Consider the following 27,523-nt stretch of genomic DNA (forward strand, 5'->3'; position numbering starts at 1 on the left):
ATGAATGAAGGCAGAGATCCTCATGATGAGTGCTATCTGGAGGCAGAGACCACCTTAAATGCATCCATTCTGACCTTTGTGCTGGTGTGCTGCTGAGACAGAAGAGACAGTAGCAGTAAATAAAGAGTGTCACCAGCTTAAACAAAGAGGTTGAAAAGAACACAGTGAAGGAGGTGCTTAAAAGAGGCATTTGCTGGTGTGCTTGAGGGAACCTCTAGTAGTCTGATATGGTGGAAGGAGGGCTGGGGCAGAGAGGAGAAGCAGGAGATGGTTTGGAAAACAGAAGGTTTTATAGGGTATTCAAGGAAATCTCTCCTTGATTTTAAAGGTAAAGAACTCTCTTGTCAGATTGTTTAGATGGGAGTAACACTAGAGGGACAAAAATTGTCTGGAGGCTATTGTGGTACCCAAGAAACAGGTCGTAAAGGTGGGGATGCAAAATGAGGGAGGAGAGCCATCACCAGATATCAACTTCAGTTTTTATTTACTCAAGGCCAGACCTCAGAGCTTGCAGCAGATATTCAGGTATTTTTGTCTCAGTTTATTAGCCAAACTAATATCAGATATTAATTATTTTAGCATATAAAATTTTCCTTCCTTCTCTCCTTCCTCCCTCCTTCCCTCCCTCTTTCCTTCCTTCCTTTTCTCCCTCCCTTCCTTTTTCATTCCTTTATGCTTCAAGTGTTCCTTTTAAGAAGGGAAATGCTGATTTTTGCCTAGGAAGGATCATTGCATGAGTTACTATTGATTTACCAGAAAAAAAGTTGAAGGTTAAGAGCAGAAATGGGAACAAAGGTGTGAGGGAGAAGAGAAGGCGATCCTGATGAACTGGGCCTATTACATGGTTTTGCCAGAGGCTGACACTGAGTTGACATCACTTTGCACAGTGCTACTTTGAGATCCAATCTCAGGAAAATGAATTTTAAAAAAGACACATGATGTCTGCTTTCAGGTTCTTGTTTCCAGTGACAGTCTGCTATCTCTTCAAAGATTCCTATTCAGGGAAGTTAAGTTATCTTAGGAGAAAATCAGCTACTTGACAGGTAAATTGGGTTTTATCTGCTGTTGTAGACATTCGTTTTGGAAGGGAGCCCGAAAAGCTCTGAGGAGGAAATAATGATGTGAACATCCTGGAAACTTTTAGGCATCACTTTGTCCTTTTAGAGACCGCACCAGGCTCAGCGGATATACTGTGTAAGACAGTAGGAACCATACCCACAGTCTGCAGGAAGCTGTGGGCTCAACACCTTGGCCTTGTAGGCACAGATTGTCATCAAGGAAGAAATACGATAAGTGTGTGTAAGCTGCCCACCAGCTCCTCTGATGCTTCTCCCTCAGATAGTTCCTGATAGACTAGGTAGTACAGGATTTCTGAACCATACACATTGAACCTTACTCTCTCTTTTGCTCTCTGAACTGTGCTAGTCCAAGAATTCAGAGCATTAAAACACTGTGGTAGTAGAAGGAATTCTCACATGTCATTGTTTCCCTTTAACTAGGAAATACATTTTGTTGAGAAATTATCTGCTAACTTCTCTCTCTTGGTTTGTCCACCAAAAGCTGTGAACGTGAACTTCCCTTAGTAATCGCATGTCTATGGAGCACAGTTAAGAAGTTCCAAGAAAAAAAATGATAATAGGCTGTCTAATGAAACAAATTAGGAGAGCAAAGGTTGCCTATCATTCCTTCACTGAGAAAACCTTTATGGGCTTCAGCTGTGATTCTAGGAGAAGCCACATGATTCTTGTAGTACCATGGAGAGTGACAAGAAGGTAAATAAATAGATGTATTTGGTTCTTCAGGTGCGATGCAGGTAGGAAAGAGTAAAGCGAGATAGGCAGGGGGATACTGGGGAGGGAAAGGGCTTGGGGAGATCACCTATTAAAGATATAAGTAAGTAAGTGAAAGTTGCTCGGTCGTGTCTGACTCTTTGCAACCCCATGGACTATAGAGTCCAAAGAATTCTCCAGGCCAGAATACTGGAGTGGGTAGCCTGTCCCTTCTCCGGGGGATCTTTCCAATCCAGGGATCAAACCTAGGTCTCCCGCGATGCAGGCAGATTCTTTACCAGATGAGCCACAAGGGAAGCCAATATTAAAGCTATGGTGAGGCACATTTAGGGCTGACCAGCTGCCAGCATTTGTTTTGCACTTTTCTCTTTACTCCGCAGCTTTACCCTGGATACTCCAGTTAATCTCTTTCTTGCTTTGGCTCCCGCCCTTGCTACCATGTCTCTCCTTAACGCCAGGTCCTGTGATAGGCCAAGTCCTCCTGTCAACTCTGACGCTTCCCCATTTCACAGAGGAGTAAGTCCAGAAAACTTTTGATTTCTTTTCCAGAAATTGAAGAAGGGCAAAGGCATTGTTTCTCTTTGTTTTAGTGGAGTGTGAAAAGTCTAATTTTGCTAAGTGGGTATTTCAGTCTTTCCAGGCATGCATCATATGGTCAAGCTGCCATATGTGTTGGTGTTACAGCTCTCAGCGCAGAGGTGGAAACATAAATACATGGCATATCTCAACAGTCACTTTGGTACCCTTTATATGTAACACAGCGGAAGTCACACAAAAACCAGAACTCTGAACAAATGCAGCAGTGACAATGGAGGACTTTGGTGTCATCAGCAGATACTCATTTTTAAAAAGAAATACTTTTACATTCATATTATCCTCAAGAATAATTAGCACTCTGGATCATCCAAGCCAGTAGACAGTAAATCCACATTCCTGTTGAGCTGTGAGTTGATAGACATGATTTCTAAATCATTAGTGGATTGTATTTTATTTTCTAGTAAAACATGACCCAGACACAAATATTGCCATAGAGAAGATGGTAGCTAATTGTGTAAATAATGTTTCTATTGGTCTGATGGCAACCCCACTCCAGTACTCTTGCCTGGAAAATCCCATGGACAGAGGAGCCTGGCAGGCTGCAGTCCATGGGGTTGCTAAGAGTCGGACACGACTGAGTGACTTCACTTTCACTTTTCACTTTCACGCATTGGAGAGGGAAATGGCAACCCACCCCAGTGTTCTTGCCTGGAGAATCCTAAGGACAGGGGAGCCTGGTGGGCTGCCGTCTATGGGGTTGCACAGAGTTGGACACGACTGAAGTGACTTAGCAGCAGCAGCAGTAGCAGCAGGAAGAGTTTTGATCAACTTAATTCAGAAACTTCCTTCAAATCAATAAAGCTTACTTGTTAAAGCCAATGGTGATTAGAAAGTCCTTCAACTTCTTTTTTTTTTTTCCTTTGGCTGTGCTGAGTCTTCATTGCTGCCTGTGGGCTTTGTCTAGTTATGGGAGAGTGGGGCTACTCTAGTTGCTTCTCATTGTGGTGGTTTCTCTTCTTGCAGAGCATGGGCTCTAGGGTGTGCCAGCTTCAACAGCTGTGGTGCATGGGCTCAGTAGTTGCAGCTCACAGACTTAGTTTTCCTGTGACGTGTAGAATTTTCCTGGACCAGGGATTGAACCTGTGTCCCCTACATTGACAATCTGAGTCTCAACAACTGGACCACTAGTGCGCTGCTACATGCTAAGTTGCTTTAGTCATGTCTGACTCTTTGTGACTCCATGGACTGTAGCTCACCAGGCTCCTCTGTCCATGGGATTCTCCAGGCAAGAATACTGGAGTCATTTGCCATGCCCTCCTCTGGAGGGTCTTTCTAACCCAGGGATAGAAGCTGTATCTCTTATGTCTCCTGCACTGGCAGACAGGTTTGTTATAATAGCGCCACCTGGGAAGTCCTCAATTTTTTTTTTTTTTTAAATAGCTTTACCAATGCCCTTTCCTAGTGCTTGTAACTCTTGAAATTCAGTAAACTCTATTTGTGCTTGAGTTGCTGACGAAATAGTATTAATACAGATTACAGAGGATCACCCTGGTTCATCACACTAGGAGAATAGTGAAGAAATGGGGTATAGAGTTAGTGTGGTATTCAACACATTGTAAATCTTCAAGACTTCAATAAATGGCAATAGACAGTGTAAAAAAAAAAAAAAAAAAAAGGAGTGGAGAGTGGGCCCACCTTTCTAGCTTGATCTGAATAGTTGGGAAAAAGGATGACTGATCCATGTCAATTCCCACCGACTAGGCTCCTCTTGTCTGTGGGATTTTCCAGGCAAGAATACTAGAGTAGGTTGCCATTTCCTCCTCCCGTGGGTCTTCCCCACCCAGGGATCAAACCTGCATCTCCTATTTGAAAAAATAGATATACCTTTAAAAACTAAAGTGCATTTGCTATATATAAAGTGAATTTAGAGGGTACACCTGGACCAATAGAAATATATACATATACCCTCTAACCACTACCCAGATCAAGATACAGACTGTCTCCAGCATCTCAAATGGGACCACTCTCATATACAGGTCAAGAGCCATTTGACTCCTAATTTCTTTAAATAACTGCTTTTATAAAATTATAGGTAGATATACCATATAGAGGCTTCCCAGGTGGCATTAGTGGTAAAGAACCCACCTGCCAATGCAGAAGACATAGAGACATGGGTTTGATCCCTGGGTTGGGAAGATCCCCTGGAGGAGGGCATGGCAATCCACTCCAGTATTCTTGCCTGGAGAATCCAATGGACAGATGAGCCTGGGGTGCTACAGTCCATAGGGTTGCACAGAGTTGGACATTACTAAAGTGACTTTAGTATGCATGCATACCACATAGAAACTTATAATGGGCAATGTACTGCAAACAAGTTAGAAAAAATTCCAATAGTTTAATTACCCTTTTTAACTCCTTAAAGTCTATCATTTAAGAATCTCTGTGAGCCAACAGTGGTCAACACCTAACACCTTCATCTCATTTTCCTCTCGGACTGTCAGAAATAAATTCAACAAGAACCCCTCAATAGTAGTTTGGAACATGGAAGCCTGAGTGGGTTTATCCATCTTAGCTATAACTCTGTGGTTTGCATGTTAATTACCCCTGCCTTAATAAATATATCTTATTAAATGCCCAAAGCTGATTTCCTAATTAGCTCTGGGCTGCTAGTCCTTAGTTTACATTTCCCACTCTTTTGTGGGGAGAGCCTTTGAATGTCATTCAGAAATTTTAAGTATGGTTGACAAATGCCTTATGTAGGACTGGAGGATATTAATAAGTAATTGTTTCAAAATATACTCTTACAGAAAGATATTTGTACCCAAGACTCGGCTATTGAAATCCGTCTTTCTCTCTCTTTCTGTCTCTTTAAGAGTAGAGACAGAAATGGCTTGCAATGGTGAGAGTCTACTGTGTGCAATGTCATTTGCAATGGTATTTGATGTAAGACTTGCAAATCCTGGAGATTTTATTTTAATGCTTTTCCTGATGAGAAAACCAAGATTCATAAACATTATGACCCTTTGTTTATTCACTCAGTCATTTAGCAACTCAGTGTGAGTGATGTCAGGCCATGTGCAGTTCACTGATTTTGAAACAACTACACATTTTTGGTTTGGATTAGTGAATGCTGTTATGTACTTTTAAGAAATACTGTGAGCTACTTCACTTTGTATGATGATCTCTAGGTCCATTCATTTTGCCGCAGATGGCATTATTTCATTCTTTTTTATGGCTGATTAATATTCCATTGTGCTTCTCTGGTGGCTCAGTGATAAAAAAATCCAACTGCTAATACAGGAGACACAAGTTCAATGCCTGAGTTGGGAAGATCCTATGGAGAAGGAATTGGTGACCTACTCCAGTATTCTTGCCTGGGAAATCCCATGGGCAGAGAAGAGTGGAGAGCTACAGCCCATGGGGTCACAAAAGAGTTGGATGTGACTTAGAAACTAAAACAACAACAAAAATATCCATATATAAATAAATAAATAAATATATATATATATATATGTGTGTGTGTGTGTGTGTGTGTGTGTGTGTTTTGGAAGGACTAATGCTGAAGCTGAAGCTCCAATACTTTGTCCACCTGATATGAAGAGCTGATTCATTGGAAAAGATCCTGATGGTGGGAAAGACTGAAGGCAAAAGGAGAGAGGCATTGCAGAAGATGATATTAGATGAGGTTAGATAGCATCACCTACTCAATGGACATGAGTCTGAGCAAACTCCAGAAGACAGTGAAGGACAGGGACAAGATTTAGTGACTCAACAACATACACACACATACACACACACACACATAGCCCATATTTTATTTATCCATTCATCCATCAATGGACACTTGGGTTGCTTTCATGTCTTGGCTAGGGTAATAGTGCAGAAAGAGCTAAAGACAAATATCATATGGTATTGCTTATATGTAGAACTTAAAAAATGATACAAATAAACTTATTTACAGAACAGAAACAGACATAGAATACAAATTTATGGTTTCCAAAGCAGAAAGGGGGAGGAGGGATAAATTAGGATTTGGGGTTAGCGTGTACACACTGTTGTTCAGTCACCAAATCTTGTCCAACTCTTCATGACTCCATGGATGACAGGATGCCAAACTTCCCTATCCTTCATCACATCCCTGAATTTTCCCAAGTTCATGTCCATTGAACTGGTGATGCCATCCAACCATCTCATCCTCTGTTGTCTCTTCTCCTTCTGCCTTCAATCTTTCCCTGCATCAGGGTCTTTTCCAATGAGTCCATTCTTTGCAAAAATTAGCCAAAGTATTGGAGCTTCAGCTTTAGCAATAGTTCTTCCAATGAATATTCAGGGTTGATTTCCTTCAGTATTGACTGGTTTGATCTCCTTGCTGTCCAAGGGACTCTCAAGAGTCTTCTCCAGTACCAAAGTTCAAAGGCATCAGTTCTTCAGTGTTCAGCCTTTTTTATTGTCCAGCTTTCACATCTGTACATGACAACTGAAAAAACAGGGCTTCGACTATACGGACCTTTGTCAGCAAAGTAATGTCTTTGCTTTTTTAATACACTGTCTAGTTTTGTCATAGCTTTTCTTCCAAGGAGCAAGTATCTTTAAATTTCATGGTTGCAGTTCACCCTCCACAGTGATTTTGGAGCCCAAGGGAAAAAGTCTGTTACTGTTTCAAGTGTTTCCCCTTCTATTTTGCCATGAAGTGATGGGACTGGATGCTATGATCTTTGAGTTTTAAGCTGGCTTTTTCACTCTTTTCCTTCACCCTCATCAAGAGGATTTTTAGTTCCTTATTTCTGATATTTCTCCCAGCAATATTGATTCCAGCTTGTAACTCTTTCAGCCTGGCATCTGGCAAAATGTGCTCTACCTTTAAGTTAAATAAACAGGGTGACAATAAACAGCCATTCCTTGCATTGTTCATTGAAGAAGGCCTTCTTATCTCTCCTTGCTGTTCTCTGGAACTTTGCATTTAGTTGGGTGTACATTTCCCTTTCTCCATGCTTTTTGTTTCTCTTATTTCTTCACCTGTTTATAAAGTCTTCTCTGAGAACCACTTTGCCTTCTTACTTTTATTTTCCTTTGGGATGGTTTTGTTCGCTGCCTCCTGTATGATATTGTGAACCTCTGTCCATCATTCTTCAGGTACTCTGTTTACTAGATCTAATCCCTTGAATCTGTTTGTCACCTCTACTATATAATCATAGGGATTTGATGTAAGTCATATCTGACTGGCCTAGTGGTTCCCCTTTCTTTAATTTAAGCCTGAAGTTTGCTATGAGAAGCTGATGATCTGAACCACAGTCAGTTCCAGATCTTATTTTTCCTGACTGTACATTGCTTCTCCATCTTTGGCTACAAAAAAATGTAGTCAATTTGATTTCAGTATGGACCATTTGGTGATGTTCATGTGTAAAAGTCATCTCTTGTGTTGTTGAAAAAGGGTGTTTGCTATGACCAGCAAATGTTTGCAAAATTCTGTTAGGCTTTGCCCTGCTTCATTTTGTACTTCGAGGCCAAACTTGCTTGTTAGTCCAGGTATCTCTTGACTTCCTACTTTTGCATTCCAATCCCCAGTGGTGAATAGGACATCCTTTTTTGGTGTTAGTTCTAGGAGGTCTTCTAGATCTTCATGGAACTGATCATCTTCAGTTTCTTTGGCATTAGTGGTTGGGGCATAGACTTGAATTACTGTAATGTTGAATGGTTTGACTTGGAAATGAAGCAAGATCATTTTTGTTGTTTTTGAGGTTGCACCCAAGTACTGCATTTTCGGACTCTTGTTGATTATGAGGGCTACTCCATTTCTTTTATGGGATTCTTGCCCACAGTAGCAGATATAATGATAATCTGAATTCTATTCACCCATTCTCGTCTATTTGAGTTCACTAATTGCTAAGATGTCGATGTTTACTCTTGCCATCTCTCGCTTGACCATGTCCAATTTACCTTGATTCATGGACCTAACATTCCAGGTTCCTATGCAGCACTGTTCTTGATAGCGTTGGATTTTACTCTCATCACCAGACATATCCACAGTTAAACGTTGTTTCTGCTTTTGGTCCAGCCTCTTCATACTTTCTGGAGCTATTAGTAGAGTCTCTGTTCTTCCCCAGCAGCATATTGGGCACCTTCTGACCTGGAAGGCCCATTTTTCAGTGTCATTTCTTTTTGCTTTTTTATATAGTTTATGGGGTTCTCACAGGAAATATACTGGGGTGGTTTGTCATTCCCTCCTCCAGTGGATCACATTTGTCAGAACTCTCCATGATGACCCGTCCATCTTGGGTGGCCCTGCATGGCATGGCTCATAGCTTCATTGAGTTATGCAGGCCCCTTCACCATGACAAGGCAGTGATCCATTAAGGGGATATACATATTATTATTGCTGGTTCAAATGGTGAAGAATATGCCTGAAATGTGAGAGACCCAGGTTCAATCCCTGGAAGATCCTGTGAAGAGGGGAATGGCAATCCACTCCAGTATTCTTGGCTGGAGAACTCCATGGACAGGGGAGCCTGGCAGGCTACAGTCCATGGAGTAACAAAGAGTTGGACATGACTGAGCAACTAACAGCCTATATAGAATAGATAGCCAACAAGGACCTTCTGTATAGCACAGGGAACTCTACTCAACCATTGATAATAACATCTAAGGGAAAGGAATCTAGAAAAAGAATATATATATATATATATATATATTTATGTGTATAACTGAATCACTTTGCTGTACATCTCAAACTAACACAACATTGTAAATCAGCTATATTGCAATACAAATTACACAAAACAAAATAAAACACATTCCATACATTGAGCTACACACCCCAGCTTAAAATACCATGCAACCTGTATTTCCAATTATAGTCTAAGAGCCTGGCCAGGGACAACAGAGTGAATCTCAGAATTTGTTTAGATTAGCACCCAAAGCTCATGCCATTTCTTTCCCTTTTTTACCACTTCTCTTAATCCTGATCCTGGGGCAGGGTGATATGTTTGGCAGGACACATGACTTGAAATAAGAAATCTCCCTGAGAAATCCTGATATTTTCTCTCAAGGTTACTGAGGCAGAATTTGGGGCTTGTACCTGTTATTTCTTGTCCAGACTGCAGTTAGGCAAAATAACAACATCCTCCCTGTGGCACCTGGCTGCTTGCAATCCAGCTGCCAGTCAGCTGTCAGAATAATGTATTCACTCAACCTGGTGTATTCCTTGCCTCCAAATGAGATGTTCCAATGGCAGCTAACCCAGACGGGTCCACTCTCCATTGATAAGTGCTGGCTGGAGTCCCCCTTAACGTCATCATTTATGCCCCCTCCATTAGCTGCCTAATAAAGCAGGAAAATAACATCCGCACCTTCATTATGACACCAGGATCTTTCATTTGTCAACCAAAATGTTGCTTAATGTCAAAGAATGGGTATCCGCAGCAGCTGAAGGCTTACTCTACCTCTTTCCCTTCAATTACCTGTGGATCCCTCCACCTGCCCAGGATGAAGAACTCCCTCACCCCCACTCCACGTTGTGAACCCACTCTGTGTGCTTGTTTTCTTTTATAAGCACATAGGGACTTAACAACTCTGATCAAGCTCCTTTAATTCTAGAAGTAGGAAGGGAGACAGAAAGACCAATGTTAGCATTGCATTCCTGCGAAGGAACAAAATCAATGAGCAGCTTTATCATGAACCATATGCGTGATTTCTTAAGATAGTAATGATAACATATATATGGTGACAACAGTGTAAAACCTGATACCTGTGGCGGATTCATGTTGATATATGGCAAAACCAATACAATATTGTAAAGTTAAATAATAAAATAAAATTAAAAAAAATAAAATAAATCTATGAGATACTGAAAAAAAAAACAAACAAACAAAAAAAACCCTGAACCCAAACTAAGTATAATACCACTTGTGGTGGAGTGAGAACAAAACAGACCCCTGGCAAGTAATATATGCCTTACTGTTCAGAATTAACTTCTCCGATTTCTGGGGTTTCCTGGTAAGGTGGGGACACTATAGTTATTGGCTGCACAATTGTAAGATGTGTTGCAAATTCAGAAAAGTTAAATGTGTGTGTGTAGGTGGGTGTGTGTATGCCAGGGTGCCTCCTTCAGTGAGGAAGCTGGCTAAAACCTTCCTGATGATAAATAGAGTGAGGAAAAGTAAGATATGCAGAGGGCCAAGCAATTTTTTGGTTTCAGAAACATGACATAAGAGGGTGCTATTTGGAATGCAATAAAAGGATCACTGGGCTTTAGTTAAAATCTTTATAATCCAGTCCCAATTTGATAATCTCTTATGATTTATGATTCCACTTAAATTCTCTCCCAAACTAAGTTTTCAAATAAGATAATACAGATTTCCTACCTCACAAAGATGTTATGATCAGATTGTGATGAATGCTGTTGTGCGTTTTCTGCCTGTCCTTAAGAACATTTCTGTTCTGATTTCTATCATCAGAGCTTAGTTGTGCATCCCATGGAACTTCATATGCATAGGATCAAAGAGTATGTGCCCTTTATAAAAGCTCACTGCTTATATGGATTAGTATTATTCCAATCTAACATTCTTAAGAGTTCAATTTACTCTTTTTTCTATATCTTCTTAGAGTGGGAGCTTAGATTTTAAATTTTATATCTTTCTTACTATATCTTTTAAAAAACCTTTAAAGCCATGAATTATCTTCTAAGGACTGCTTTCATTAAAAGCACAAATTTTGATACAGTATTTCTATCATTATTCAATTTCCATTGTTTTCTAATTTCCATTGTGGTTTCTTGTTGACCTAAGGATTGCTTGAAATTGTATTTGTAAATATCTAAATATTTGAAAGTTTTCTAGGTAATTTATTATTATCAATTCCTAATTTAATTTAATTGTGGTCAGAAAACAAACTGTGGTTTCTTCAGGACTTATTGAGTAGGATATAGTGTCTCTTAGTCGATGTTCCACATGGATTTGAAAATAATATATAGTCAGCGTTCAGTGAAGTATTCCATGAACATTAATTAACCAAGTTCTCTGATAATATTGTTGAATCTTATATTCTCACTGACTATTTTTGAATCTCTGTTGTAGGTGCATGTGCATTTAGGTGTTTTTGTCTTCATGATGAACTGACCCTTTATAAATTTGAAAATCTCTCCTATCTTGTAATACAGTTTACAATGTCTGATATTAATAGAGAAAATCCAGGTTTATTGTGCCTATTATTTGCATGAAATGTCTTTTCCCTTCATTTTACTTTTAACCTGTCAATATCTTTATTTCAAAAAGAGTATTATATAAAAAAGTGTATTAATAAGCCTTACTTTTTTATCTAGCCTGACAATTTATGCCTTTAGCTGAGGTTTGACTCAGGTTTCTTTTAATGTAATTATCCACTGGGAAAGTTTTAAGTTTACTATCTTGAAATTTCTCCTCTGTATTTATTCATTTCTCATTTCTTATCTTATTTCACATTAAATGAGCATTGGTGCTTCACTGCTGTTGTTATCATATTTTAGTATTCCTTCTTCTTTTATATTGGCTTTGTGACTATACCTCTTTGGTTTATTTTAATACATTCTTGGCTTATTTAAATTTACTTCAAAAAAAAAATTTACTTCAAATTGACCTACCACTTTATATACTGTCTTATGGCCTTACAACAGTATAATTCTCTTTAGCCTACATTCCGCATGCCATCCTTTGTGGTTTTATTGACACATGTTCACTTCTACATCTGCAATCAACATCACAGTATATTATTATGTTTCCTTTAAACTGAGTATTGACTTTTAAAATATTTAAGAAAAGAAATACAAATAGTCTTATATTTAGCCACCTATTTACCACTTTGCTTATTCTCCATCTCTTCTTGTACACTGAATGTTCCATCTGGAATCAGTTTCTTTAGAGTGTAGAACTTATTTTACACTTCTTAACAGTGGAGATCTGTAGGTAATACATTGTCACAGCTTTTGTTTAAATGAAATTGTGTTATTTTCCCTTCAGACTTGAAAGCTATTTTTGCTGGGTATAGAGTGTGAAGGCAATGGCACCCCACTCCAGTACTCTTGCCTGGAAAATCCCATGAACGGAGGAGCCTGGTAGGCTGCAGTCCATGGGGTCGCTAAGAGTCGGACACGACTAAGTGACTTCACTTTCATTTTTCACTTTCATGCATTGGAGAAGGAAATGGAAACCCACTCCAGTGTTCTTGCCTGGAGAATCCCAGGGATGGGGGAGCCTGGTGGGCTGCCGTCTATGGGGTTGCACAGAGTTGGACACTACTGAAGTGACTTAGCAGTAGCATAGAGTGTGAGGTTGAGAGTTTCATACTTGTAGCATTTGTTGGTCTCCACTGTTTCCTAAGAGAAGTCACCTGTCATTCCACTGTTGTTCAGTTGCTATCTTCAGCAACTGAGCTGGCATTGAGAGAGCAGTATTTTTAAAGCATCTTAGTAGGGCCTTGGGATCCAAGTACCTGGAGAATAAGATTCTTTGCTTTTCATCCCAGCCTACACATTCTTGTATTGCCAAGCACTGCATTTCTTTGACCTTGTAGGAAGATGAACTGGTGAACTTGGTGAGCGTCTGGTTGCAGCTTCCTTTAGATTCAGTCTGCCTCTATCTCTAATTGTTTAGGCTGCTAGCTCTAGGAGGGCTCTGGGATCATGCATTGCACACTTTGAAATCTCAAAACTTTGTGACCTTGGGTCTGTTCAGATGTGTATTCATGGGACTATGAAACTGCAAACAATATGACTCTAGAATAGTAGGAAACCTTGAAATGTTGAGATGTTGAGATCTCAATATTGCAAGGGAGTGAGGGTCAGAAAGAATAGATTGTATGCCCAATATTACACAATGATGCCACGATGCTGACCATTTGGATGCGAATCCAGGATTCCCTCTTCAGAACATGTGGCACCTGAGGATTCCAAGCTCCCCAAATAAACCTTTCATTTAGAATTTTACAACCAGGATTTCAATATATGCTTAAGGTATATTCAGTCTATATGTCACTTAGAACATAGGAGAGGATTCCCCCATCACCCTCAGTATGAATAAAGTCCTGTTTAAAATTCAGTTTCTATATGGGATGCTGAAAATACAGAGCCTCTACATGCTTGGGGAGTGGGTTGTAGGAAACACAGTTAACGGAGTCCAGAGAACTAAATTGAAGTCTGCCAAGTTTGGTTGTAGAAAAACATGAAATATGTTCAATGCATCCAACAGTGAAAACCAACCAGAATCTTTAACCACCTCCCAAATTCATGTATCAAAGAAGTAAATTTTGAAAAGAACTGCATTCTGCAGGGAAGAGTCTTTCCTAGGTGGGCAAAGGTTGAAGAGGTTTTATATCTGTATCAGTTGCTAAAGTTGGAACAGGACATGCTAAAGATGAGCCTGCTGAAGAGAACCTTTTTTTTTTTTTCTGGATTGAGACAATGACCAAATCTTTGACAAACCTGTGGAGAAGAAAGCTACATTTGAATCTCAAGGAATTCCCCTCCCCCAAATCATTCTCTTGCATCAGAGTTTTGCAGCAAAGTAGAAAGTGAGCTTCTCTGTTCTTCATAAGCCAATTTATGATGTATAATAGTGACTATATTAATTTTCTAATGTCAGAGTTATTAGCCAGTGGGTGTTTTGTGTACAGCAGAAATGTCAGATTGTTCAAATTACCCGAGATTCACAGATGTTATGAGAATACAGTCAAAGTTAAGATTCAAATCATTGAAACGGATTCCATTACATACGTAAAATCCTTTTACTTGGTATTCTCTTTGGCCATTTGAGAAACCAATGGTTTGGTTGGTGTTGATAGAACATTAGCATGAAGGCTTTACCCATGAATACTTGAGTTGGAAAAGAAGACTGGTGATGATTCATAATGAAGCAAACTAATCAGTGTGCCACCTGACATCCTACCTTAAAGATAACGTACAATCGGGATGAAGAGAAAGTTCTGGGGATGGATAGGGGTGATGGTTGCATAATAATGTGATTGCACTTTAAGCCACTGAAATATACACTTGAAAATGGTTAAAATGGCAAATTTTATGTTATTCATATTTTACCCCAGTGGGGGAAAAAAGATTAGGTAGGAGACTTTGGATTCCATCTGTAGAAAATTTCTACCCCAGAAATCATTCATCCAAATGAAGGCTAGGAGGCATAATTTTAGTGTACCAAATATCTCCCATGATGTGTGTTCCTTTGCTTAACCTTCACAAGGAAGAATGAATATCAATTACATAAAAACCAGAGACTCCTGTTCTCCCTAGTGGAGCAACTGACAGTGGAATAGTTGAAAAGTCAGTGGCTGTAGAAAAGCTATATGCTTTGGAATAGGACAACTCTGAAATTGAACCATAGACTAATTACTAACCACTTAGATGATTTAAAGATATTTTTCATCCTCTTTTTTCTCTCTCTAGGCTTCAGATTTCTTTTTAATCTATAAAATAGTAATAATGATCATGAAAAAGTCTTTGCTTAGTGATTGGCTTCAATTAATGGTAACAATTGCTTCTATAAAAGCCTTTTGTTCCATGAAGAGATTTTTCAGTTATCTTCCATACCACAGTAATTATCAGTGTTAGGAATATCAGAACTTCATTATTTGCTTAGTACAGCTTTTGTGTGTCATGCCTTGTGACTTACTAGGATTTACATACTTATGAAATCTTGGGGAAGGAGTTTTTTAAAGAATAATGTACAGCAGCTCTCTCTCTCTCTCTCTCTCTCTCTCTCTATATATATATATATATATATAAAAAACACATAATGCAGAATTTTCACCAGAGTCAGATTTCATTTGGAAGATCTGAGATGTTGAGGATTTTCTTTGTAAGACTTTATGGAATGTCATGGCTGGATTTCCATTCATGGTCCTTAAGCTCAGGTGACAGTGCTGCCATGGTGTCACAGACCTCACCTGGCTTCCATTTCTTCCCACAGACATTTGCAGGAAACATGAATGCTGACAGTGTGATGCACCACAAGTTACTGCATTCTGTGAGAGCCCGGTTCATTCGCTTTGTCCCCCTGGAGTGGAATCCAAGCGGAAAGATTGGCATGAGGGTTGAAGTCTACGGATGCTCCTATAGTAAGTACCCACACAAATTATCAGCACTGGTGTGTGTTTGCATGTGGCATTATCCATACTGTATCAGGTTGTTGACACTGAGAATACAATCTCAATCATTTTAAAGTCATTTCTATAGTTTAATGACATATACATATTTGAAAATGTGAAATTCAACCCAGATGTAGAAGTATGTTTATTTAGGGATGAAGTAGTTTGGAGATGAGATGATTGGTTTTAACAAAAATAGTTCAAAATGAAGAACTTTTGGAGTTTGAACTATGACTTATCTTTGCAGTACTAAAATAATTTTAGTCATTTCCCAGGAGTGGGGTGAAGTATTATAAAACTCTTCCCTTCCTTGTTCTAGAAGGGAAAGAGAAGAAACATTGCAACTCAGTGTAACATGTGGGATGTTTCTCTCTTGGAATTATGCAGACACTCCATTCTTCTGAATTGTTTGGGCTGAATTTAAAAGTAGAGCTCCATTTTGCAGATAAATAAGGTCACAAACATAGGGAGAACTCTAGCTGACTCTAGAACTGTGAAAAGATTGCCTTTATCTTGAACAAGCACTTTTAGAAAGAATGTGCTTAAAACAGATGCTCCAAAAAACTGTTAAATCAAGGAGAAGCTGCCTTGAACTCCAGCCTTTCTATCAAAAAGTATAGACATCTAGGGTGAGAACATGGATGTTTCCTAACCCAGGATCTCTGGGGCCTCCAGATTCCCATTTTACCTCTTCTTTGATAACAGTTGTCACAACTAGTATTACGAAATGCAAGTTTGTGTACCCAATACACAATGAGGCCAAATAGAAACATCAGAGTTTGGAGAGAAATATTTATTGCAGGGACAAGTGAGAGAACTGGTTGCTCATGTCCAAAAACCCAGAACTCCCCAGAATTTGGCAAAACTCTTTAAAAGGCAAGGTAAGGGAGGGGCATCTCATGTGAAGAGTTGACTCATTGGAAAGACTCTGATGCTGGGAGGGATTACGGGCAGGAGGAGAAGGGGAAGACAGAGATGAGATGGCTGGATGGCATCACCAACTCAATGGACATGAGTTTGAGCAAGCTCTGAGAGTTGGTGATGGACAGGGAGGCCTGGCATGCTGTGATTCATGGGGTCACAAAGAGTCGGACACGACTGAGCAACTGAACTGAACTGAACTGAAATGAAGGGAGGGGCATATTTAATTACTGAAAACCTCTTGGTCCCAGAATCCTTTGTTCTTATAGCTGTCCACATAGATCATGTAACAATGTTCCTGTAAATTTCCAACAAGACAAATATTATTCTGTGTTCTGTAACTTTGTATCTCTATGTGAATGGAAAAGTGTTATACCCTTAAAAGGTCAGAACCCTGAACGGGCTCTCCTATGTGTATCAGGCCATCGGCAAAATTCTTAACTCTGAGCAATAGAATACAAAGATTAAAGTAAAAGAAACATGCTCTAATCCATTTTCAAAAGATCTAATATGGAGTCATATTTGTTCTTCCCTATTACACTAGGAGGCTTATTTTAGGTTAAACATGAAGCATTCATGCTGAAATAAAAAGCGTATTTATATTACTACTTCAGCCATCTATCTTGCTGCAATAATTCAATTCCTCTTTTACACACCCTCGTACATTTATTTTCTCTGTCTTGTCAGTTGTCCCTACTTTCCATGTTCATTGCTCTGAATATTTGTACAAAAAGGCTCAGAGCATCAAGTTAAATAACAGACTGAACAACAGAGAGACCCTTGAGCACCATGTGCAGTTCTTTTCAGGTGGTTGGCCCTTTGATAATCTGATGACAGCAAGGCAACCATCTCTTAAGAAAAGTGCCCCAGCAAAGGAAACTATAAGCAAAGTGAAAGACAGCCTTCAGAATGGGAGAAAATAATAGCAAATGAAGCGACTGACAAAGAATTAATCTCAAAAATATACAAGCAATTCCCGCAGCTCAATTCCAGAAAAATAAACTACCCAATCAAAAAATGGGCCAAAGGACCAAACAGACATTTCTCCAAAAAGACATACAGATGGCTAACAAACACATGAAAAGATGCTCAACTTCACTCATTATCATAGAAATGCAAATCAAAATCACAATGAGGTACCATCTCACGCCGGTCAGAATGTCTGCTATCCAAAAGTCTACAAGCAATAAATGCTGGAGAGGGTGTGGAGAAAAGGGAACCCTCTTACACTGTTGGTGGGAATACAAACTAGTACAGCCACTATGGAGAACAGCAGCATGGAGATTCCTTAAAAAACTGGAAATAGAACTGCCTTATGACCCAGCAATCCCACTGCTAGGCATACACATCGAGGAAACCAGAATTGAAAGAGGCATGTGTACCCCAATCTTCATCACAGCACTGTTTATAATAGCCAGGACATGGAAGCAACCTAGATGCCCATCAGCAGATGAATGGATAAGAAAGCCGTGGTACATATACACAATGGGATATTACTCTGCCATTAAAAAGAATACATTTGAATCAGTTCTAATGAGGTGGATGAAACTGGAGCCTATTATACAGAGTGAAATGAGTCAGAAAGAAAAACACCAATACAGTATACTAACGCATATATATGGAATTTAGAAAGATGGTAATGATAACCCTGTATGCGAGACAGCAAAAGAGACACAGATGTATAGAACAGTCTTTTGGACTCTGTGGGAGAGGGCAAGGGTCGGATGATTTGGGAGAATGGCACTGAAACATGTATATTATCATATGTGAAACGAATCACCAGTCCAGGTTCGATGCATGAGACAGGGTGCTCAGGGCTGGTGCACTGGGATGACCCAGGGGATAAGATGGGGAGGGAGGTGGAAGAGGGGATCAGTATGGGGAATATATGTACACCCATGGCTGATTCATGTCAATGTATGGCAAAAACCACTACAATATTGTAATTAGCCTCCAATAAAACAAATAAACTGAAAAAAAAACCAAAAAAAACAAACGTGTCCACATTAAGGTTCTCATCTTGGCTAAAGCCCAGATCTTGACCAAGAAAAGAGCTCCTGACTTTGTGATAGTCTCATTCTACCAAGATTCCTTTCCAAGGAATCTTCTCCAGGAAAACTCTGCATCTTGTAAGTACATCCTCTAAGGCAGTGATCTCCAACCTTTTTAGCGCTAAGGACCAGTTTTGTGGAAGACAATTTGTCCACAAAAGAGAGCTGGGGGAATGGTTTCAAGATGATTCAAGCAGATTGCTTTTTTTTTTTCAATTATTGACCCGAATTTTTTAAAATTGTATTTTTAATTGAAGGATAATTACTTCACAATTTTGTGTGGTTTCTGCCAAACGTTAACATGAATCAGCCACAGACATACACATGCCCCCTCCCTCTTAAACCTCCTTCCAACCCCTCTAGGTTGTCACAGAACACCGGCTTTAAGTTCCCTCCCTTACACAGCACTTTTGTGTACTTTGTGTCTAATCTAATGCTGCTACTGATCTGACAGGAGGTACAGGTCTGTGGGCGGGAGGTTGGGGATCCCTGCTGTAAGGAGAAAAATTACCTTCAGGTACACAGTGTGAGTGGTGGGAAGTTGCACCCCCTTAGGCAGCTTTTGGATGGAGAATGCCCTTGTCTGGGATGATCCTCCAGCTGGCACTCTGTAATCTTCCATCACTAGTCCTGGGGCTTTGGTGCTTTATCCTTTGGGAAAAAAGAACACACATCTGACTCTTAGTCTATAAAACCAAAATCTCAGCATGTCCTCTGGATCAAAAATTCCCTTTCAACATCATCTTATCCCTTTTTTACTGGTTCATTCTTATAAACATAAAACTTTGCTGCATAAGTCATAAAACAAAACAACTACAAAAGCCCAATGGCTCTATTTATCTATCTATCCTTCTCCTCTCCCACGTTCTGGGCAAAATGGCTTCTCCCCAAAACTTGTCTTTAGTTACTGACTACATCTCGAGGCACATAGTGGTCAGTTTCATGTGTCAACTTGGTAGGTTTCAGGCCACAGTGATTCAACTAGACACCAGTCCAGGTGTTTCTGTGATGAGTTTATCATTGACATCATTTGCCCTTAACTAGAGGAGCTATGCTTGATAATCTATGGGCCTGATTCAGTCAGTTGAGAAGTTTTAGGACAGAACTGAATTTTTCCGTTCAGTTCAGTTCAGTCATTCAGTTGTGTCTGACTCTTTGCGACCCCATGCACACCAGGCCTCCCTGTCTATCACCAACTCCCAGAGTCTACCCAAACCCATGTCCATTGAGTCAATGATGACATCCAACCATCTCATCCTCTGTCGTCCCCTTCTCCTCCCTACCTCAATCTTTCCCAGCATCAGGGTCTTTTCCAATGAGTCAATTCTTCGCATCAGGTGACCAAAGTATTGGAGTTTCAGTTTCAACATCAGTCCTTCCAATGAACACGAAGGACTGATCTCCTTTAGGATGGACTGGTTGGATCTCCTTGCAGTCCAAAGGGCTCTCAGGAGTCTTCTCCAACACCACAGTTGAAAAGCATCAATTCTTTGGTGCTTAGCTTTCCTGATAGTCCAACTCTCACATCCATACATGACCACTGGAAAAACCATAGCCTTGACTAGATGGACCTTTGTTGACAAAGTAATGTCTCTGCTTTTTAATATGCTGTCTAGGTTGGTCATAACTTTCCTTCCAAGGAGTAGGCGTCTTTTAATTTCAGGGGTGCAATCACCATCTACAGTGATTTTGGAGCCCAGAAAAATAAAGTCAGCCACTGTTTTCACTGTTTCCCCATCTATTCGCTATAAAGTGATGGGACCGGATGCCATGATCTTAGTTTTCTGAATGTTGAGCTTTAAGCCAACTTTTTCACTCTCCTCTTTCACTTTCATCAAGAGGCTTTTTAGTTCCTCTTCACTTTCTGCCATAAGGGTGGTGTCATCTACATAGCAGTATGTATTTGTTAATCCCAAAGTCCTAATTCATCCCTCCCTCCCTTTTCCCCTTGGGGTATCCATGATTTTTTATTTTTTCTATTTCTGTGGGTCTATTTCTGTTTTGTAATTAAGTTCATTTGCATCTTTTTAAAAAAAATCCAGATATAGTTGATATCATATGATATTTGTCTTTCTCTGGCTTATCTAAGGCCATCCATGTTGCTGCAGATGGCATTATTTCATTCTTGTTATGGTTGAGTAATATTTCACTGTATATATCTACCACATCTTCCTTGTTTGTTCCTCTGTTAATGGACATTTAGGTTGCTCCACGTCTTGGTTATTATAAATAGTGCTGCTATGGACATTAGGGTGCATGAATCTTTTCGAATTATAATTTTCTCCACCAATGCCCAGCTAAATTTATAGGGTTCCATGAATTTAAATACCATTTAGATGTTGATCACCTCCACATATGTATCTCTTAGACTGACCCCTGGAATTATATATGCAATAAACTTGCCATCTCTTCCTGAAATTCTAGTACGTCTCTCAAGTTTATTACAGCAAAACCAGAATTCTTGATTACCATTCTCTCAACAACTTGCTGTTTCACATCTCCTGTCTTAACAAATGGAATTATTCAGTCATTTGCTAGAACAGAAACCTAGGAAGCAGCCTCAATTTCTCCTTTTTCAGAATCTCTACTCCTTGATCCTCATCTACACAGTTCATAGAAACACCCCCTGGTTCCATCCACCAAGACATATCTTAAATTCATGTACTTATCCTACTTCCTTGAGTAACAGCCTCCTCCAGTCTCACCCAGAGCATTCAGATAGACTCCTACCTGCAGTTCCTGCTCCTGCCAGGATTTCCATAAACCTGTTTTTCATGCAGTAGCCAAAGTGATCTTTATCAACAAGAAATAAAAGTATATCATTGTACTGCCTGCTTCATTTAAAATTGAAGCACTTGACTGGCATTTAAAAGTCCTCATTGAGTGTCCCATGCCTACCCCTTTCACTTCCTTTTCCTTCTTTCCATCCATGCAGGCTTTCTTCCTATTCCTGAAATACACCAGGTTTTTCTTACCTAAAGATCTTCTCACTTTCTGTTCCCTAGGCACAGAACAGTTTTCACAGGGTTTACATGGTCATCTCCTTCAATCAATGTGATTCTAATATCACCACTTAGCCTCTCTAATCGCCTCTTCAAAGTCACCTGTACTAATTTCTCTGCACCAAACATTAACCCATGGTTATACAACATGATTTTATTTTCTTCCTGGTGCCTTGCACAAACCAGAATCTTGTCTGTTTATTCTGGCTTGTTGGTTATTTGCTTTTCAAGACCCTGCACCAAATATAAGTCCCATGAGGGCAGGCACTTTGCCTATTAAGTCCCAGCATGCATTAGACACAAATCAGTATCCAATAAATATATATCTCAGTTCAGTCTTATTATCTCAGCATGGGCCACCATGTTATTATTCCGAAATTTCTTGCTATGAATATGCCTACTGTAGTTTCTATGGAATTGATTTTTTGTTTGTTTGTTTCATAAATCTTTTTCTCAAAATTCCATTTGAGTGTGTTGCTAAAGGTTGGTAGAAATCTTACAGTTTAATAATTTCTTAATATAAAGTTTTACCATTTTGGAATTCATTAAGTCGATCATCTATTTATTCAATTGACAATGTTCACTTAACACTTAAGCTCTACCACAAATCATACAAAGCTCTTGGGTTTTGAGGAAGATAAGACCTTTTCTGGACTTCATTTTTTTTTTAATTAAAAAAATTTTTTTGGCCACACTGCATGTCATGTGGGGTCTTAGTTCTCTGACCAATGTGGACCCTACAGTGAAGGCACAAAATCTTAACCACTGAACCATCAGTGAAAACCCCACTGGGCTTAAGTCCTGTATGTTTCCTTTGGAGCATTCTTTATGATTGTATTTCATAAACTATTTGTGTACTTTTTTTTTAACATCTGTCTGTTCCTGCTACTGCTGTTAAGTCACTTCAGTCGTGTCCAACTCTGTGCGACCCCATAGATGGCAGCCCACCAGGCTCCCCCCGTCCCTGGGATTCTCCAGGCAAGAACACTGGAGTGGGTTGCCATTTCCTTCTCCAATGCATGAAAGTGAAAAGTGAAAGTGAAGTCATTCAGTCGTGTCCGACTCTTCATGACACCATGGGCTTCAGCCTACCAGGCGCCTGTGCCCATGGGATTCTCCAGGCAAGAGTACTGGAGTGGGGTGTCATTGCCTTCTTCCTGTCTCTTCCTATTTGCCTCTAAACTTCCAAAAAATAGTAGATGCATCTGTCAGGTACCCCTATGCCCATGACAGTGTTCAAAACACAGGGTCCTCTTAGTATTTATTGATTGATCAAAACCTGTCGCTTATAAAAGATGAAGTAACAAGAGTGTAAATTAAACAAGTGTGTAAAGTCGTGTCCAACTCTGTGACCCCATGGACTGCAGCATGCCAGGCTACTCTGTCCTTCACTATCCCTCGGAGTTTGCTCAAACTCATGTCCATTGAGTTGATATGCTATCCAACCATCTCATCCTCTGTTGCCCCCTCTCTTCCTGCCCTCAATCTTTCCAAGCATCAGGGTCTTTTCTTATGAGTCAGCTCTTCGAATCAGGTGGCTGAAGTATTGGAGCTTCAGCTTCAGCATCAGTCCATCCAATGAATATTCAGGGTTGATTTCCTTTAGGATTGACTGATATGATCTCCTTGCTGTCCAAGGGACTCTTAAGAGTCTTCACCAGCACAATTTGAAAGCATCCATTTTTCAACACTCACCCTTTTTTATGGTCCAACTCTCACATCCATACATGACTACTGGAAAAACCATAGCTTTGACTATATGAACCTTTGTCAGCAAAGTGATGTCTCCACTTTTTAATATGCTGTCTAGGTTTGTTATAGCTTTCCTTCCAAGGAGCAAGCATCTTTTAATTTCATGCCTGCAGTCAGAGCCAAGGGAGGCCAGAAGGAGAAGCAAGTGTTACTGTTGGCATCAGAAAGAGTTAGGAGACACCCTCTTGCCTCAGCTGAGTCTCAAACATTGGTAGTCACTTCCTTGACAGAAAGGAGTCCCAGGCAGCAGGAAGGACTGGTGCATAGGGAAGCAGACGAAAGCTAGATATTCCTTTATTTCATGCCCTGGAGTCACAGAAAGGCAGTGTGCAGTGTAGACGTTTGCCTCTTTCTTCTCTTACATTTCCCATGTTGTCTATACCTTCTTTTAGAAAGAAAATAGACTTCATCGGGCCTGCAGGAGGAAAGGTGTTAATAATAAGGGAGAGCCCTTCCTCTTTTCTAATGTCTCAGCCTACAATGCCTCCCTGAGAAAGTCTCTGCTTTCCAAATTGGAAAACGTTCTCCAATTGGAGAATCACATCAGACTGGGAACTGAGGAGTCTGTCTTTCAGTCATCTGTCAGCATGACAGAGTCTGCCCCAAATGGGATTTTTTTTTTTTAAATGTGTTGGACTATGGTTGATTTACAATGTTATATTCATTTCAGGTGTACAGCAAAATGAATCAGTTGTACACATACATATAGCCTCTCTTTTTTTACATTTGTTTTGTTTGTCTTCTTCTGGCAAACATCCCACGCCTTAAGATTTCTTTTCTGGGTCCCAATCACTAGATGCCCTGTGCCCAGCTTGCTTATCACTTGCAAAATGGCCCCCCATCTTTCTTCACTTGCTATTTCAGGAGCTTCTCTGATGATCTCCCTCACCAAGACCTTCCTGAAATGAGTATTGACTTGCTCCTTTCAAGCACTACTCACAGTCTTTAGGAAACTCCATGCTTCTCAAGTGCTTTCATATGGCACTCCCCTCTGATTTGCTGCATTTCCTTTACTCAGCTTCCACTAAGTACACATGTATAGTTCCCGGCACAGACTGTGAGCTTCTCACCTGATTCTATGTTTTTATTTTTTATTTATTTTAAAAAATTTTATTGAAGTATGGTTGGTCTGCAGTGTTGTGTTACTTCAGGTATAGAGCAAAGTGATTCAGCTATAAACACACACACACACACACACACACACACACATACACACACATATATTCTTTTTAAGCTTCTTTTTCTTTATAAGTTATTCCAAGATATTGAGTAAAGCTCCCTGTGCTATACAGTAGGGCTTTGCTGTTTATCTATTTTATATATAATAGCATGTATATATTAATCCCCAAATTCCTAATTTATCCTCTCTTTCCCCTTTGGTAACCATACGTTTGTTTTCTATGTCTGTTGAGTCTATTTTTTTGTTGTTGTTGGTGTTGACGTTTAGTTGATAAGTCATTTCTGACTCTTTTGCAACCCCATGGACTACATAGCCCATCAGGCGCCTCTGCCCATGGGATTTCCTAAACAAAAGTACTGGAGTGGGTTGCCATTTCCTTTTCCAGGGGATCTTCCCAACCCAGGGATCAAATCTGCATCTCCTGCATTGGCAGGCAGATTCTTTATCACAGAGCCATGAGGGAAGCCCATTTCTGTCTTGTAAATAGGTTTATTTGATATCACTTATGTATAGAATCTAAAAATAAATGATATAAATTTTTTGTTAAGTAAATAAGTTTATTTGTATAATCTTTAAATTCCATATGTAAGTGATATTATGATATTTGACTTTCTCTATTTGACATCTTCACTTAGTATCATAATCTTTAGGTTCATCAATGTTGCTGTAAATGGTATTATTTCATTCTTTTTTATAGGTGAGTAATATTTCATTGTATATATGTACCACATCTTCTTTATCTACTTATCTGTGGATGAATGTTTAGGTTGCTTCATATTCTGGCTATTGTAAATAGTGTTGCTATGAACATAGTGGGCTTCCCCGATAACTTAGTTGGTAAAGAGTCCCCCTGCAGTGCAGGAGACCACAGTTCAATTGCTGGGTCGGGAAGATCCGCTGGAGAGGGGATAGGCTACCCACTCCAGTATTCTTGGGCTTCCCTGGTGGCTCAGCTGATTAAGAATCCACTTGCAAGGCGGGAGACCTGGGTTCGATCCCTGGGATGGGAAGATCCCCTGGAGAAGAGAGAGGCTACCCATTCCAGTATTCTGGCCTGGAGAATTCCATTGCCTGTTTAGTTCATGGGGTCACAAAGAGTCAGACATGACTGAGTGACTTTCATTTTCACTGTGAATATAGGAGTGCATGTATCTTTTTTAATTAGAGTTTTCTGTGGATATACTAGGCTTGCTGGACAAAGCTGCTACTTTTTTTCTGAAATATTCTTATTCTCCTTTGCTAGAATGACTCCTGGTAGCCATTCACCACCTAGATCAAATGTCACCTGCTTTCTGACTCCCAGACTCTATCATGTAGCCACATTTTATGAGCTTCAATTCTGGGTCTTATCTTATTAAATTAAAATTGCCTGGTGTTTCCTTGACTAATAACTAGTCTCTTTAGAGACAAGGTTGGAATCATGACCTAACTCTGCTATCTGAGACCCAGATCAGTGCCTGACAACTGCTATATGCTCCCTGGATATTTAATATTTTGGCTCAAAAGCCTAACCATCCTTACTTATTTTTAAAGATTTTTTAATTTATTTTTTAATTATAGTACCCTTTTTTAATGGGTTCTCCTTTCTCTTCTATGTATTTTATAGGCACTTAAGATTATAAGCTTATTAGAATCTTCCTTATACATGGGTTTCTTTATTACATCACTTTTTTCTTATTGAATAATTGAGAATATCATGGTTGCAGTTCTTCAACTGAAGGTCTTTGAAGCCTCCTCAGCCCCTTCTGGTGTATTCTGCTTTTAAAACTCTAGAAGGAATAGCATGTCTGTATTTTTCCTAAGTATTTATGTCATTAAAATCTTTGCTTTTTAATTGTCTTCATTCCCTTCATAAATGACAGGACAAGGGTCCCACATTCCCAAGTTTCCCTTTGCTTCCAGGTCCCAGGGCCATCTTTTTGCTATGGTCACAATGACATTCAGAGCAACAGATTCCTTTTGTGTGTTCAGATATGAACAGTTGAATGCATGGTCTACTCTTCAAAAGATGAAAATTCCAGCAAACACTCTTGACTTCTTTGAGCCTCTGTTTCTCATCTGTAAGTGACAATGGTAATTACTTTAAGGCTGACTATATCATTTTTGAGTTCGGGTGCAACAAGCATGGAGCAGAGTATCTAGCAAAGTGTCGGTGCTCAGTAAGTGACAACTAGTATTAATATGGCTATAGATCCATAGAGGACATTCCTTTAATTGCCACTACATGCTGCATTTTTCAGAAACATTAATCATATTCTCTACCAGGCAGGGGCCACCTCAGATTCATATCTCTGTCTGCTCTTGCTTTCACTTCCTTTCTCATGGTCTCTGGGATCTCACTTCCCTGCAACTTCCAGAATCTCTATGTTCAAGAGTAGGGTAATGTGGTCACCCTACAAAGACCAAAACACAAGTCTTCCCCGTTATAATTTGTGGTCGATACTGTTCAGTTACTAAGTCCTAACCAACTCTTTGCAACCCCATTGACTGTAACATGACCAGCTTCTCTGTCCTCCACTACCTCCCTGTGTGTGTGTGTGTGTGTGTGTGTGTGTGTGTGCTTAGTTGTGTCCATCTCTTTGCAACCCTTTGGACCATAGCCTGTGAAGCTCCTCTGTTCATGGGATTTTTCAGGCAAGAATACTGGAATGGGTTGCCATTTCCTCCTCCAGGGGATCTTCCTGAGCCAGGGGTAGAGCTTACATCTCCTGTGTCACCTACATTGCAGGCAGATTCTTCACCTGCTGAGTCATCAGAGAAGCCCAGATAAGTTTGCTGTCATTCATGTCCAATGAGTTGGTGATGGTATCTAACCATCACATCCTCTGCCAGCCTCTTCTCATTTTGCCTTCAATCTTTCCTAGCACCAGGGCCTTTTCCAATAGGTTGGCTCTTCGCATCAAGTGGCGAAAGTACTGGAGCTTCAGTTTCAGTAACAATCCTTCCAATGAATATTCAGGGTTGATTTCATTTAGGATTGACTGGTTTGATCTCCTTGTTGTCCAAGGGATTCTCAAGGGTCTTCACCAGCACCACAGTTTGAAAGCACTAGTTCTTTAGCACTCAGCCTTCTTTATGATCCAATCTCATATCATACTTGGCTACTGGAAAAAATCATAGCTTTCACTATACAGACCTTTGCTGGCAAAGTGTTGTTTCTGCTATTTA

General features: G+C 39.8%; 1 protein-coding gene across 1 annotated transcript in view; it reads left to right on the forward strand.

The window, feature by feature from the left end:
• The window catches only part of CNTNAP5 (contactin associated protein family member 5), a 1,040,042-nt gene that overhangs the window by 437,699 nt on the left and 574,820 nt on the right, over window positions 1–27,523 (forward strand). Inside the window, exon 4 of the mRNA XM_024981085.2 lies at window positions 15,272–15,419. Within this exon, the coding sequence (XP_024836853.1) occupies window positions 15,272–15,419 (148 nt within the window). The remainder of the gene's footprint in view (window positions 1–15,271; window positions 15,420–27,523) is intronic.

The sequence above is a fragment of the Bos taurus genome, chromosome 2 (genome assembly GCF_002263795.3).
Source record: "Bos taurus isolate L1 Dominette 01449 registration number 42190680 breed Hereford chromosome 2, ARS-UCD2.0, whole genome shotgun sequence".
Classification (NCBI taxonomy): domain Eukaryota; kingdom Metazoa; phylum Chordata; class Mammalia; order Artiodactyla; family Bovidae; genus Bos; species Bos taurus.